At 25.3% G+C, this 15,790-nt stretch overlaps 1 protein-coding gene across 1 annotated transcript in view; it reads left to right on the forward strand.

Annotated features, from left to right (window-relative positions):
- Positions 1-7,618: 7,618 nt before the first annotated feature.
- LOC100166352 (chloride channel protein 2) overlaps positions 7,619-15,790 on the forward strand; it is a 31,127-nt gene continuing 22,955 nt past the window's right edge. The window contains exon 1 of the mRNA XM_016805190.2: positions 7,619-7,858. Coding sequence (XP_016660679.1) covers positions 7,802-7,858 — 57 coding nt within the window. The 5' untranslated portion in view covers positions 7,619-7,801. The remainder of the gene's footprint in view (positions 7,859-15,790) is intronic.

Genomic DNA, 15,790 nt, shown 5'->3' on the forward strand with positions numbered 1-15,790 from the left:
ACTATACTCTGTATAAATCCAAAGTGTTCCTACAATTCTGTATAAATCCTGATGTAAATAAACATTAATGTTTAAATGCTGTATTTTTCGTTTGGAGTAGAGAGGGCGATTCGCCCTCCCTAGTATCATTTGTATTTCCTCATCTGAGTGTACACTGACAAATCCCTAGTTGTCGAATTTAAGGAAATGTGTTTGTTTTCAATGGAATATTTCCATTGAAATGCTGTATTTTTCGTTTGGAGTAGAGAGGGTGAAACGCTCTCCCTGTTAGCATTTGTATTTTAGACTTGATTTCATGTACTAGGAACGTGTCTTTATAACATAAGTATTTTGTGAGAAATATTTTAATTAATTAATTTCATAAGTTTTGTGGAAAAATATTTTGGGGGATTTTTGCAATTAGATTTGTGAAAAAATATTTCAATTATTATTGCAATTGGATTTTTAGAAAAATATTTTAATTATTATTGCAATTAGATTTTTAAAAAAATATTTTGGGGGGATTTTGCAAAAAATATTTTAATTATTATTGCATTTCAATTTTCTGAACTTTTATGAACATTGGGTTTTTTCTGAACTTTTATTGTTAAAAAGGGGCACTGCGCCAGGATCGGCATATATATACTACTCCTGTATATCATCCGCGAAAAAATAGTATAAGCATTTTAAAAACAAACAATAGTAAAAGAAAACAGTCTAGTAACGGCTTGGTTGATTAACATTTATGAAAAGACAAAAGGAGAAATTACTTTAGACCACTAATAAAAAATTTTCCTTCAAAATGGGCCCTTTACATACGTGGGCCATATTATAACTTAACCTAATCTAACACCATTTTGTATTAATGATATTTTGGTAAGTGCTCTTGCTATAAAAATGGGACTTGGTACACATTTCTCCACAAAAAATGTACAGTTTGGTATTCTCAAAACTTTGAATTTTAAAAGTAGAGGAAAGCATTTCAATGAACATATTATGGCCTCAATAGAAAAATTATAATTCATAAAAAATAATTAATATTATATGTTTAAACTATACAAATGGCAAACTTTAATAAACAGTTTCATTATAAAAAAGTAAGTATAACTTCTAAGTTCTAATTTAACATATTTTAAAATATAACATATACCCATGTTAAATTTTAGTTACATGATAAATCATTTCATACAAAAAACTATTCCAGGCTATATTACTATTTACTAAGTTTATTTTATATTCGTCAATACCTCAATCGGATATTCCCCATTAAGCAATAAATTAAAGTATATGAGTAACGAGTAACATAGGTTCCGTATAAGTTTGAACATATAAAATAAACTATGATGTGAAACAGTGAATACTATTTTTCATTAAAAAAGTGTTACCTAGTTATTAGAAAACCATAAAATAACATACAATGTACAAAGTGTCATATAGTGTATGTGTATTATTTTTAAAATACTCAATGCAAAGAACGTAATGTTTTTAAAATTCAATAAGCATATTATTTTCAAATAAACATAACACTTCACACAAATTACAAAATTACAAAATTTTCCTTTTTATCGATCTAGTGGTCTAGTGATCTAAGATACTATATTTTTCCATATCGGTAAATCATACGCAGGGATGAATTTAAATTGAATATTAAAGCTTTTGGGCGGAAATTAGCATAAATCTGATATGTTGATAACATTTATTTTTTTTTACTTAGATTTAAGTAATTCAATCCAAAAACTACGAGATTTCACTGTAATGCATCCAAGGATCATTTTTACCTCCATGTTTTGAAGAGTTTTAGACAAACTATAGGGGGTGGACTCGAATCAGTATGTCCCCGGCACCCCCTTGTACGAAATGTGAATAACTTTGGAAGGGATAAAGCACTAACGACGGGGTAAAAAGCACTAACGTGCACTAACGAAGCACTAACGATCACCCCGGGTTTGGACCCTAAATTCGAAATGGGGGTGCCAGCGACTTGGACCTATGTGATACCGTTATTTCCCGTTTTACAGTGAATAAACGGAGAAAACACGGTCGTCCATCATTTTGTATTCACGAAGATGGTTTTGAATGTAAGTTGTAAAATATGTTTTAATAATATTTATTAATCGTTATACTTATACATATGAGTTAGTATGACGGATTACGGATATGGCTTCCTCTTTTAAGTGTAAACATGCAATTTAATTTAATCAGTGATTACAGTTTTCGATAATAACCGATATGTATTCCTTAATTCAGACTAAATATAATGCAAGTATCTACGTTTATGGTTTATCATAATGACCTTTTAGATAATTGGGTAGCATGGTTCGACTGCACTGTTGTGAGACTTAAGGTACCTATATTAGTTATTTACATAGATCATGATTATATTATAACATATTACTTAAATTTTTTATCTATGAATTACTAAACTACTGAATTTGTTTTTTCAATATAATATAGTGAATTATAAACGTATTAAATATGCACCTACTGAATATCATTTTCTATTACAACGTTACCTTGTAACAGAGGGGTCTTCTTTTTTTTTATTGCCTATCAATTATCATTTGAGACCTAGGTCAATAAACTTGGCCATTTTTTTTATAGCACTTTTATATTTTTACTGATACATTCTACACACATTTTTTTTCATTAGGTATGTAATTGACAATATACTAATTATATAAGGATTTTTTTTTATTAATATAATGCAGCTAATGTTATTTTTAAAAACTTTTTCCTCTCTCTCAAACAAAGAAATTCTAGATCCACCACCGATGTTGTGTACTCACGTCACGGCCATGACAACTTCAAAAAGACTAAGTAATAAGTATACAACTTGTAAGTATATATAATTGTATAGGTCGTTTATTTTGTTGTGTTGAATAATAAAGAAAAACACAACGAAGTTATGGTCGATAGGATATACCTAATTTAAAAAATTGGGCTCAAATAACAAATGAGATAGAATGTCTGAAAAATTTAAAATAATAGAATAATTGTTTACTAAAAAAGTACTGCAATAAAATCGTGAATATCTATAGATAATAATTTATGTCATATGTGTGTAGTGTTGTTTGTGTGTTTATTAATATGTATAATTAAATATAACATATTATAATATTATATTCATTATGATTTATAAGTAATATCATTGATTGCAGATACTAGCATACTGTAATAATTATTACCTATACTGAAATGGTAATATAAATTTTGGATTAAAATGGTACCTACCTACCTACGTAATATATTATGTCTGAATTAAATGTGAGCCATTAAATTGCGGTTAAAATTAGTTCAGCTTATAATATATAGTTCAATGTCAGCCTATATCTGTTAAGATAAAGTGTATAATGTCTTATTGCAATTCGTTAGGTATATACCAACGCAGTTCACAATAGTAGAATTTATTTATAATTGTTGTTATTGTATATACCTTATGTTAGTCATGTGTAACACACTTTTTGAAGTAAACCACCAACATATTTTGCTATTTGTAAAAATAAAAAGCAAATTCGAGTAAAAACAAATTTAAATAGCAACATTATATTCTATTTTATAGGCAACATAAAATTAATGTTTATTATCAGTTAGTAGATGGTTGGTGTTAGCCAACAAATAATAAAAACGAACTAAATGATCTTTTCAGGTTTTTATTTTTTATTTTACAACACTTCATTAAATATGTTTATTTTAAAATCTAAAACTAAAGAATTATCAAAAATTATTAAGTATTTATTTTCGGTTGAATGATAATTGACTACAATTTATGTAATAGTTATTTATTTTTACGTACCTAGGTTGAAAAAATATTACATAATTATATTTATACGATACTTGTATACATATATTATTATAACGATTAAAGTAAAATTATAATAAAATGCAATTGCCAATAAACATTAACTAAAATTTAATCTATTTAAAATAAATACATACCTATACCTAAGTACCTACTAAAAGTCCAAGATAACAGTGTTTATTATTTATCCAATATAGTATAAAAACTATCATCGGACTTTTTTTCTGTCATGTTTACTAAAAACGTAAGTCCAATTAGACTTACCTATGTCCCATGTATTAGAAATAGTTTTCAATTCGGCAATAGGTACGATATTACCTTTAAAAACTTAAAATTGATTTAAAATATATGTCAATTGGAAGCGCCTATTTGCAGGTCTTAATTTAGATTTGGTAATTTGTATTACGTACCTATTTTAATTTGTAATAATGTTCCTAATTCTAAGTTATATCTTATTAAATGTCTAAATGCTTATTATCATCGGTCCATGACTTCCACCATGCAACAGACACAAGCATAGTTATGCTTATTATTTGTTTTATATAATTATATGTCTTTAGGTCTTCTTATTGCTTCCAAACATTTGAAAGGGATTGACCATTAACTGTATGTACAATCAGTGGCGTATTTAGGAATTTCAGGATAGGGGCAACACATATTTGCCGCCCCCCTCAACAGTAAATGTATTTACTAATATACTGTATATAATATATATAATAAATATATACTAATTTAAAATTGTAATGTTACATTCAACAAGGAAGGTATAATTAGACATTTAAACAACATTATTGTACCAGTTAAGAGTGAAAAAATATTATAAATAAAATAGTAAATCTTTCAAAATACCTACATGTGTGACGACAAACGAATAATTTGTTAAATAAAAATAAAAATTTGCCGCCCCTCTAAATCTTTAAAAATTTGCCGCTCTGGGCAATGGGACCCATAGCCCCTACCTAAATACGCCCCTGTGTACAATACAGGTACCTACCATAATTCACAATGATATAGCATTTATATAGTAGTTGTAGTTTGAAGGATTTAAACTTATATTATAAAGAGATAGGTCTGTGGGGGGGGACTGCCACTATTGTTCGATAACAACCTGAATCTTATTTACAGGATTTACTCATAAACAAACAAAACATATAATTTCCATAAACGAATAATTAATAATGAATATCATATATGCATATAGGTATAGTTTCTGGTATGTTGATCATAACAGCACATAACCTAGCCTATAGGTACTGACATCATACATGTTATGTTCATTTACAATTAACTTAAGCTAGTGATTTTACAATAATGTTTTTTCATTTTTATTATTTTTATCTTGTAAACAAAATTTCTACCAGAAGGAGTGCTTCGATTCAACATATAGTATCTAACCTTTTAGAAAATTGGATCAATATGGTACTTTAAAGATGTAATTTTTAGATTTTCTCAATAGTTTTGTAACACCGCTGGAAAAACTACCAAAATACCCTATTGCTAAGCTATTTTTTTAACGTTTTGTTTATCACCATAAAAACGAATACAATTTTAAAATAACCGTTAAAAAAATGAAAATGTACGAATTTATATTTATTCAAATCACTATATTGAACAAAAACATAATTTATGAATCTAATTTCAAATTATGTAATATTATTTATTAAACATACTCATTTGATATTTCTATATACAAATATAAAAAATATTTATTATTACATACAATTACTAATTGTCACGCTGATCCTCCGCTCAGAATCGTTTTTTATCGAATGCAATCATATTACATTCAAATTGAATACTGTAATAATACACTATCCTGTCCGAGGATTGAAAGGACAATGGACAAACTTCCAACACCGCTGATATACTCCATGGCGCTACTCTTAACCGATTTTAAAAAATTTAATATTTAAGTATGAAACTATAATTGATAGTATTACGATTTTTGGACAATTTCTTCCAAAATAGTAAAAATATGTTTTTTTTTTAAATTTTAATATTAAATTTATTATTAGTATTTTATATTGTTATGTTAATATATTTGCAAAATGCAGATATAAATATATAATATAAGCTAAATAACTATAAAAACAATTTAAATGGACTATAATGTGAAAACAAAGAATGTTTTATAAAATTACACATATCTACGTCCTACACAGCTAAATGTATAATAAGCATTGATTAATAAATTTATACGTTATCACCCTTGTGGTCTGTAGTCAATGAAGTTATAAAAACATCCTTCTTTATTGTAAGATAGTGTAATATGTAGATTTTATATTATAACAAGAATTTTATACAAATATATTGTATATTAGGTATAATATAATATATATTATATTAGGTACCTATTAAATAACAAGTATATTGGTTAGTAATTTGTATTAATGATGACGTATTAAATAAACATACCTAATGTATAGGTACCTACTACTGAAATTTGTTAACTATATTATAATATCACCATAGTAAAATAAAAAAAATATATGAATTTAACTGCAATGATATTATAATTAACTATTTTGTTTTCGCGATCGAAATACGCGTATTTACTATTAAAGTACGTAATGATAAGTACCAAATACGAAAAAATAAAATTATAGGTACCTACCTACTGTACACTTGTGTGAATCTACATTAAATTAAATATTAATAATACTTGTTGGTATTGAAATCGTAACCACTCTCACTGTCGAACTATTAAAATGCCATGATTGAGCAATGCTATTTGTTAAAATGAAGCGTTAGCTCGTATGTCGAATTATTATTAAAACCATATAACAAGTGGAATTATTTTTGTTGTTATTTAAAACATTAAAATGCTGACTGAATTATAATTCATACTGAAATTGTTATAATGTAATTTTTTTTTCGCATACAAAATAATAATTAGTATTTACTTCCAAAAGTTACTTGCTTATTGGAGGGTCGCAAATTGTCATACCTATGCATCTGAACCTATTTTAATTAGTTATAGGCCATAACTTATAAGTTATGTTATAGTAGTTAAACTATGTATACATATAACATATTATTATGTATGATATTTTTTTATTTACAAAATGTACGCATTATTATATAAACATAATATATAATAATATATGCAAGTCTATATTATATAAAATTTGAATGACAAAAAAACATTAGCATCTTTCTAAATAGTAAATAAGGCTTTCATATTAGATTCATTGTCAAGCGATCAATGCAAAACTGAAAATTAGTTAGTTATATTTCTTTTACTATGAACACATATTTTTTTTAGGCATATTGTAAAATGGCCAAATAGCAAAATATAATACATTGATAATCGATTAATATTATTAATATAACCGATCAGTATTATGCGGTGCAATAATATTAAATAGTCTCTATAATCTATATAGGTATATAATATATAATATATATATTTTATTTGTGTAAGTACATACTGAAAAGTATCAATTATTAGTTTCAATAATTTTAAATTTTTATTTTTGATAAATAATCTTGTTAATGTTATAATGGTATTTTTCAAATATAATCTCTATAGGTACAATTCGTTTTTATAAATGAGGCATACATTCTACTTACCTTCTAAATATGCATAAACAATAGAATTTTTTTGTATGGATTAACGTTTAAAAATGTAGGTACCTATAGCCTATAGATAATATAACTCGTTTAAAACGATTTTATTAATTAAAAATAAATACTTTATTGCTATATTAATTTTAACAGTAAGTTTATTATTTAAGATAACTGTTTGAAATGCGATACATTCCCTTAGGTTTTGTAACGGTATTACCTACAACTATAGATAATGTATTCCACGGATTACCAACAGTCATGTGGTCATCGTTGTGAAGAACTGTCGTGTATGCTCTCCCTGTTAATTATTGTTTATAAGTTAAAACTACTAACGTAAAATACTTATTGCTATTGCCTTCTTATTTTTAATAATTAGTTTAAATTTATAACTAAATACTTCAGTTTGTTTTAAATATTAGTTAATGTTATTGTAAGTTATTATTATTAGGAATTATGGATAACGAAAACGGAAGGATTCCTCCGGACTCGCACGAATACCATCATACTTTGGTAAGTCAATTTTATTATACAATTAAATTGTGGTTTTTAATTAAATTTAACAAATTGCGATATTTATTGTTTTATAAATGAATACATATCTTACATAAAAACCAAACCAAATACTTTAAAGTTTTATTTAAAAATATAATGATGATTCATTCATTTTTGTAGGTATTAACATTTGAAATTACAACTTATTATACCTATTCTGTATGATATATTATTAATATTCAATATATACAACGTTTATTGAACTAATTAATTTTAGTTTGCAGATAAACTATTATTTTCTATAATAAATTTAAATATTAAATAATGTAACAGCTAATAATTGATACGAGCTATATATTTTTTGTATTAATTATACTAAATACCCACTAATTTAGATATAATTACCAATTTCTAGCAATCGGCTGCTTAATAACCAAATTATCTGTTGAATAAAATATCGATTCCTCGTGTTACATTAGCCATAAAGTCGTGTTTGTGGATCATTTCGGATGTAAATTGTAAACGCGGATGTTATCAAAATAAAAAGTTATATAATGTGATTTAATAACTTAAATTTCATATGCCAAATTTATTTTGATTCAAAAACAATAAAATAAATACTAACTGCCGTAAACGTCCATTATTCGAATATAGTTTGTTTAAAAAGTGTTTAGAGTTCATTTTATTTGTGGAAAAAAAGTCTTAAAACAACGTAGTATAGTTAGTTAGTTATTCATTGGTGTTTGTATTTGTTGATAACTTATATCGTTAAGTATGATTAGATATGATTCGGTACAACAAAAATTAAATCATACAAATTTGTATTATTTTTAATTGTACTACTTAAGTAGTTCATTTATCTACACATAATACTTATATAATGTATATCGTTAAAATTATTTTAAATCATGAATGTTTAATATATTTTTACAAGTAGCTCTATTTACGATTGTAAATCTCACGATTTGTTTATAAGTAATAACCAATTATCTACGTTACATGGTTTGTGTTATTTAACAATGGATTATACACTCGTAATTTTATCCTAAAAATATTAAAGTTAAAATATAGTTTCTCAAATGTTGAACGTTTTTGATTTTATATCACAAAAATACAACTTTAGACTATGTGTTATATAACAATTAATTATCTTTGCATACGTTGTCAACCAAATAAAATGAAAATATACCTATACAGAGCACAATATTATATAATATTTATCAAGTTTATTTGTATACTAGTATAAGAGTGTCTAGATTAAAACAACATATTATACATTTATACCTATACGAAAAGACAGTAAAAACTAACTACAACATTTTCAGTAATTGCTTTTTAATTTTATATTTATATTTTTATTGAAGTACAATTTTAAAAAAGTTTTACAAATTCGGTAATTTTTAACTAATATAGTTTGACTACAAATTTCAATACTTGTGTTTTATTCACAATAATGTACCAATTTGCTTATTTTAAATAATTGCTATTTTTTTCAAGAGTGTTCAATGTAGTAAAATGTTAAATAGTATATTGATTAAATCCTTTTAGGCTTAATCATATATGATCTAATATTATGAAAGCTAGTAAAAATTTGTAAAACCCTGCTATGATTTTTAAATTATAATATTACAATTATTTGTAACGATTTAAATTCTCATTAGAATTTGCACTACTTATATTATAGTACTATATAATCTATATGATTTAATACAACGAGGGTTCATATAATATGATAAATTGATACCTATATTATAGGTATCTTGAATTACTGAATTATATTGAATTGTGAATTCAATATTATTTTAATAAATCATTTACCAGTAACTGGTAAATGTTATTGTATAATATAATAAGCTTGAATAAAAAGTATGGAGAGGTGAAGATTTTTTACAAGGTGAAGATCTCCATGTGCATATTTAATTCTTTACTTATTTCCTTTAATAATTTTAAGCTATTGGAGCTGATAATCTAATTATTATTACTTTATTTGAAATCTATTCCTCTTTATTTTCAAAAACATTTTGTATAAGTTAAACCATTTATTTTAACTTAAATAATAAATAATAATGTTTGACTGAAAATGTAATTGTTTGATAGTTTAACAAAATAAAATCTAATTCTGTGAAAGTATAAAATTTAAAAATAATAACGCCTAAATGTCTAGTCATAGATAGCGGAGTAACACTTTGAAATTCCTACAAAATAAATAACTGAAAATATTTAATATTATTGGTAATGGTAATATAGTTTAACTTTTAAAAAACGAACTCATTGTGTAAGAATGATTGTTTTATGACGGGAAATTAGCATTTATTCTCCACAAGAATATACGTTGGTGTGTAATTGTTCAAAGATTTTTACCTCAAAATAAACTAATGATATCAAACTAACAGTTGGAGTTTTACTCGCAAGCTGACCATTACTTTAAATATTTTTTTCAAAGTAAAAATAAATATATAAAATACTACAATAATTATTATGTTCAATATTAAAATAATGTAATCATATCAAATGGTATAGTTAAACAAGTAGTACGAGAATAGATAGAATTGAATGATGATGTACATAATTAACTGTGACTGACTGACCCAGACACCTTAAAAGAATTAACAGAAAGCGACTAGACCAAAGATTGTTATACTACTGAGTACTGACAGTTTTAATACAATATGTATGTATAAATGTATAATACATAAGTGTAATAGGTACATAGTACATGCATGACAAAACGGTACACGTACATTTTGCAAATTAACTTCTTTTATGAAAATCGTAAGACTAGTTGTCTAAAAAGTTCATACAAAGAGAAACAATAAATTTAATTAAACAGATTTTACCCGAAAAACTAAAACTTTAGAAAAATTAGCTAATATTAAATAATAGTACGTAAAAATACGAGTACGTTTTAGTTTTTATCAAATCACTATTATTTTTTTAATTTATACTTAGACATATTAACATGGACACAAAGATATTTTAATACAACTTTTTTATGAGGTATTATATTAATCACTTTCCAAAATTTTGTATAATAGGTAGGTACTGTAAATTATACGTGTCTATAAAATATTTAACTAATTAATATAGTTAATAACTAATATTATTTAACGTAATTAATATATACCTATTGGAAAATCTTTGAATCCATAAATGAAAATTGTTGAACGACTTAAATTGATTAAAATAGTTTGAATTACTGCATGCTATTTAAGAATCTAATGTATAAGTATCCAACGAATACGATACAATAAAAAATGTATATTATATAAATAATGAATGTTAAAAGTTAAAACACAATACATTATTTAAATTTAAGAATTAATTTATTCTGATGTCATCAAATAAGTTTAAATGTGATGTGGTTGTTGTAATAAATAAGATATTACATTTTTATGAGTAATGGGGTACCAGTGTGAGTGTTTTATGATAAATTATTACATTAAAAAATAAAGATTAATTTAGGTACTTGAAAATTATTAAATCCTTATTTAATATTTGAAGTTACTAAGTATATTACTTCCATTTTCTCATATTTTCTAAATTTTTTTTTTATCTCATTAATGAAATTACAAAGATACAATTATAAACTTCAATATTTTTGATTAATTAACCTCTATAAGTAAAGCTTCTGATATGAAGTAAATAAGTTAAGTACAACATGTAATTATACTTACTAATTAATCATAATCATAAAGTGAAAAATTAAATTTTGAACGAATGTAAATAGTATTGAAACTTGTCGAGTTCCTTAAAATATTACTATCCTTTAATGGTATATCTCTAATGCTAAAAAATCACACAACATGGAATCTGAAAATGATTAATAGGTAATTAGTTTAATTGTTGCATATGATTTTAAAATGAATAAAAAAAGTAATAAGTATGTTAAATATTAAATAAAATAATTTACTAAAAGTGTCAAGGTAAACAGATTATACATTATAAGCAATAAGCAATTCTACTGTATCCTGTTGTAATATTTAGTATAATAAAATATACGATAGGTATTAATAATAGGTAAAAGGTACTAAAATATATAACCTATATTATAGTTACTTTAATTTTATTGTTTTTTTAATAATTTGTAACATTTTTATAACTTGTCTATCCGGTTACGAATATTTAAAAATAAAAATGTATTTTAACATCTCTATTGAGAAAAAAAATTGTTTGATTATAGATTGGTATACCATAGTTCACAGATCCAGAAATCTAAACTTCACGAAATCTATAACTAATAATTATTTTCAGACGATTTTAAATAATAATGATAAATTTGAAATGCATAATAGGTGCAATGGTGCATAGCAAATAAAAAATACCTTAAAGTGTATTACAGACTTACAAACAACAAATAATACCAATCAAACTAGCTATTGTAAAAACTAAAAGAGATGGCGATGCGCTCATGTTAGTACTAAAAAATATAGTATTTGCTGTCTATAATCGAGTAATACTTTTTTTGGCATAACCTCATTTAACCAGACAGACATGATCTCAAAACGGTTATGAAGACTTAAAGATGCAGTAAATGGACGGTTAAAAATTGTTAGGGATTTCTTGTCATCTACAGACTGGAGTTATGTGCCACCCCGGGGGACTCCAAATGCTGAAAAGATGAACAAATAATTTATCGAGGTATTGGTGACTTAAGTACAATTGTATGGGTATATTATATATGTGAATGAGAACTGCGCCACAATAATAATTGCGGTGCAGCAATAATATATTACGCACACTTATAAATATTAATTAACTTATCACACATTCACACGTTGGTCGTTGACACGATCTTAATATTATGTATGTCGCATACATAAACGTTACGATCCAGCTCAGAGGATAAAATAAAAATAATGGTAAAAGAACTTCCAATCCAAATCTGGTACTTATTTCACTAATACATTTTCCGGATTGGATTCGTCATTGGAATTACCTAACAAGGTATTAATAAGATTCTCATATATAAGTATCAATTACGCCACGTAGTTCCAAACCCCGCGCACCCACTATACCACCTCCGTACAAGATCACATATTTTTGAAATTAGAAGAAACAAGTTCCTCACCATTCATTGAGTTAGCTGAAAATAAATAAATTGAAAATAAAATCGGGATTTTTACTGACGCATTTATAGGTACCAATTTCCTGATTTTTTAATAGGTATTAAATATCTCATCGACAACTCTTCGAATATAAATCAAAATAGTATTGCTTCATTGTCTCTTATGACGTTTTGCCACTAACTCCAGCACCTTATTGTAAATATAGGATACACATATTGGTATTAATTTCGCTAATATGTTGTTTCCAGTTACTTAATTACAATAATATTATTATTAAAAATTCTTATAAGTATATAATAAAATATTTAACGTTGAATTATTGTAATGGAATTGTTAACATAAATAAGTAAAACATAATGTATAAAGCTAATGGACCCTAAAGAATAAAGCTGAATTAAATAAAAATAAATAAATGTTGAATAACACAGATACATTTAATTTTCAAAAATGAAATTCATCGTTTTAAAAAAAAAAATTTAATTTAAGTACGTTTTAGTGCGTAAAAATGTGCATATAACATTATTATTTCAATATTCTAAAATTTAATAACAACAATCACTTGATATTTTAACTATTATTTAGTATTATCATAAATAATACATTGGTGCCTACTTCAACTGTTGTACTTACAGGGTTTAATCGTGTTACTCAATAATTACCCTCGGTTATCCAAATGTAATTTCATTGTAAAACTATCAGAAATCGATTTGATGCACCCTGTGTAATTTCTAATACAATATTATACTATATATCGATATATTATGCTTATCATAGATAATTCACGCCTTCACGGTGTTGGTGGCTGCTACCTTGCGGCAATAGGCAAGCATTTTTTAAAAAAAGTTTGGATATAGATACGTGAAATTATAACACGTATTTTAATATAGGCAAGTAGTATAATGATGTTCAGCCAATAGCCATTATACAACCGGAAACAATTACATTCGTTACCACATCTGCCTGGAAGATCTGAATCTGTATAATATAAATACCTATATTATGATCGTTAGTATTTGTTAAAAATTGGTAGCCTACTTTATAGCCTACGGGTACATAGGTTCATAAAAATAATAAATCTAATAATATGTAGGTACTAGGTATAGGTACAATAACTGAAAATACATTATAAACATAATAATACTGCCGTGGTAAAAACATTAGATTTACATTTCATCTTTGTGTAACTTTTAAAAACGATATTAATTGTAATTTGTATTTCATATGCCTACTATTTGATAATAGATGATATTATGTAAATGCTATTTAAATTTTGGAATTAATAATAAACGTCAAGATTATAGGAAAATGTTTACAATTTTAAATTTAAAAATTATCACTTGGTACACTACCTACCCAATATATTACTCAATAGTCATTATTTTTTTGCATTAATATTTATATATTTAGTGCCTATTCATTATACTAGACAATACATTATAAATTACTTTAATAATATTAGTATAAGTAACCTTGTTAAAATGCGTACATTAGTATTAAATGCCTAACAACTAAAACTAAATATACCTGCTTGATTTTGTATGACAATCGCGCAACTTGGTAGTTGATTACTTACTTCAAAAAGACTTACTGGCACAAAATAAAATTTAATTGCGAGCAAATATATTGTTTGTTTAAAACATCTTGTTAACCATTGTTGTGCTTACTAACTATGAGTTTCGATGATCGAATAGGCGAACGATAACACAAGGACGAGGAACTCTGCAGTATTTACCAAAAGTTATAATCCGTGTTAAACTTCAATTGACAATGAATAAAATGAATGTTGACAGTATTTATCAATGGAAAAATTGTAGATAGGTAATCGTACTATGTTGCATGAAGCTATGAGTGAAAACTAAAAGTTAAAAATAAATAAAAACGTACCGATACGAGCGGGAATTATATCTTGTAGGATTTGTGTTAATTTAATCTATAATGCTTTTATAACAATTAAACATTTTTTATTTAGGCATGTGCATGTGGTCTCAATTTTTATTTGGTTTGAATCAAATATTTAAAAAATTAGAAAATAATATTTTTAAGCTATATGGATTTTATTTGTATATTTGTAGCTAATCATTATATTATGATATCAGTGATTTAAAAATTCTTGTATAAATTTTTAACTTCGTTAAAATAAACTGAACAAATTAAAATGTTGTAGGTAGTCCAAAACATTTTAAGAACAAGTTATTCTTAGCCTTTGATCAACAATATAATATAATGATCTGGTTATTTTGCACATGACAAAACAATTGCATTTAATCTTTTTTGTTTTATATGCAAACATAATATGAAATGATGACTGGACAGTGGGCACTGGCTATTTGATTTTTAATTCATAGGTATATAATACGTTTCATACGAATAATAGGTAAACCGGATATAGTGTAGTATTTTTTTTTATCCATGGTATTGTTGGTACCCGCGGTTAATGACCGAACATTATTGATGTATGGCAACATTTCTTGTTATAACTAAACATGGTGACCTTTATAGTAATTTACTTTATAAGCGGTCAATTACTTAATATAGTTGAGTAGGTATATATGTGTAACTCAATAACAAGTATCAAAATATACTATTGTCAGTTTAAATAGTGTTCCTATATTTGTGAATGATGGCTCATTCAATAAAAATGAAATCTATATATTATTATTTATTCTTTGCTCACTGTGAAACTACTCCACAAACTCATTTATCACATATTAAATGATTTTATTTATTCATAATCGCGTATCTGTGTCTAAACCCAGTACATAATGTCCAACTGTAAATCATTTTAATAATTATAAAAATATAATCAAAACTTTTAAAATTACTTTTATTTAAGCAACATACAGTTTATATTAATACATTTAAATAGTACAATACGTAGTATACT

Source organism: Acyrthosiphon pisum, chromosome A2 (assembly GCF_005508785.2).
Source record: "Acyrthosiphon pisum isolate AL4f chromosome A2, pea_aphid_22Mar2018_4r6ur, whole genome shotgun sequence".
Lineage (NCBI taxonomy): Eukaryota > Metazoa > Arthropoda > Insecta > Hemiptera > Aphididae > Acyrthosiphon > Acyrthosiphon pisum.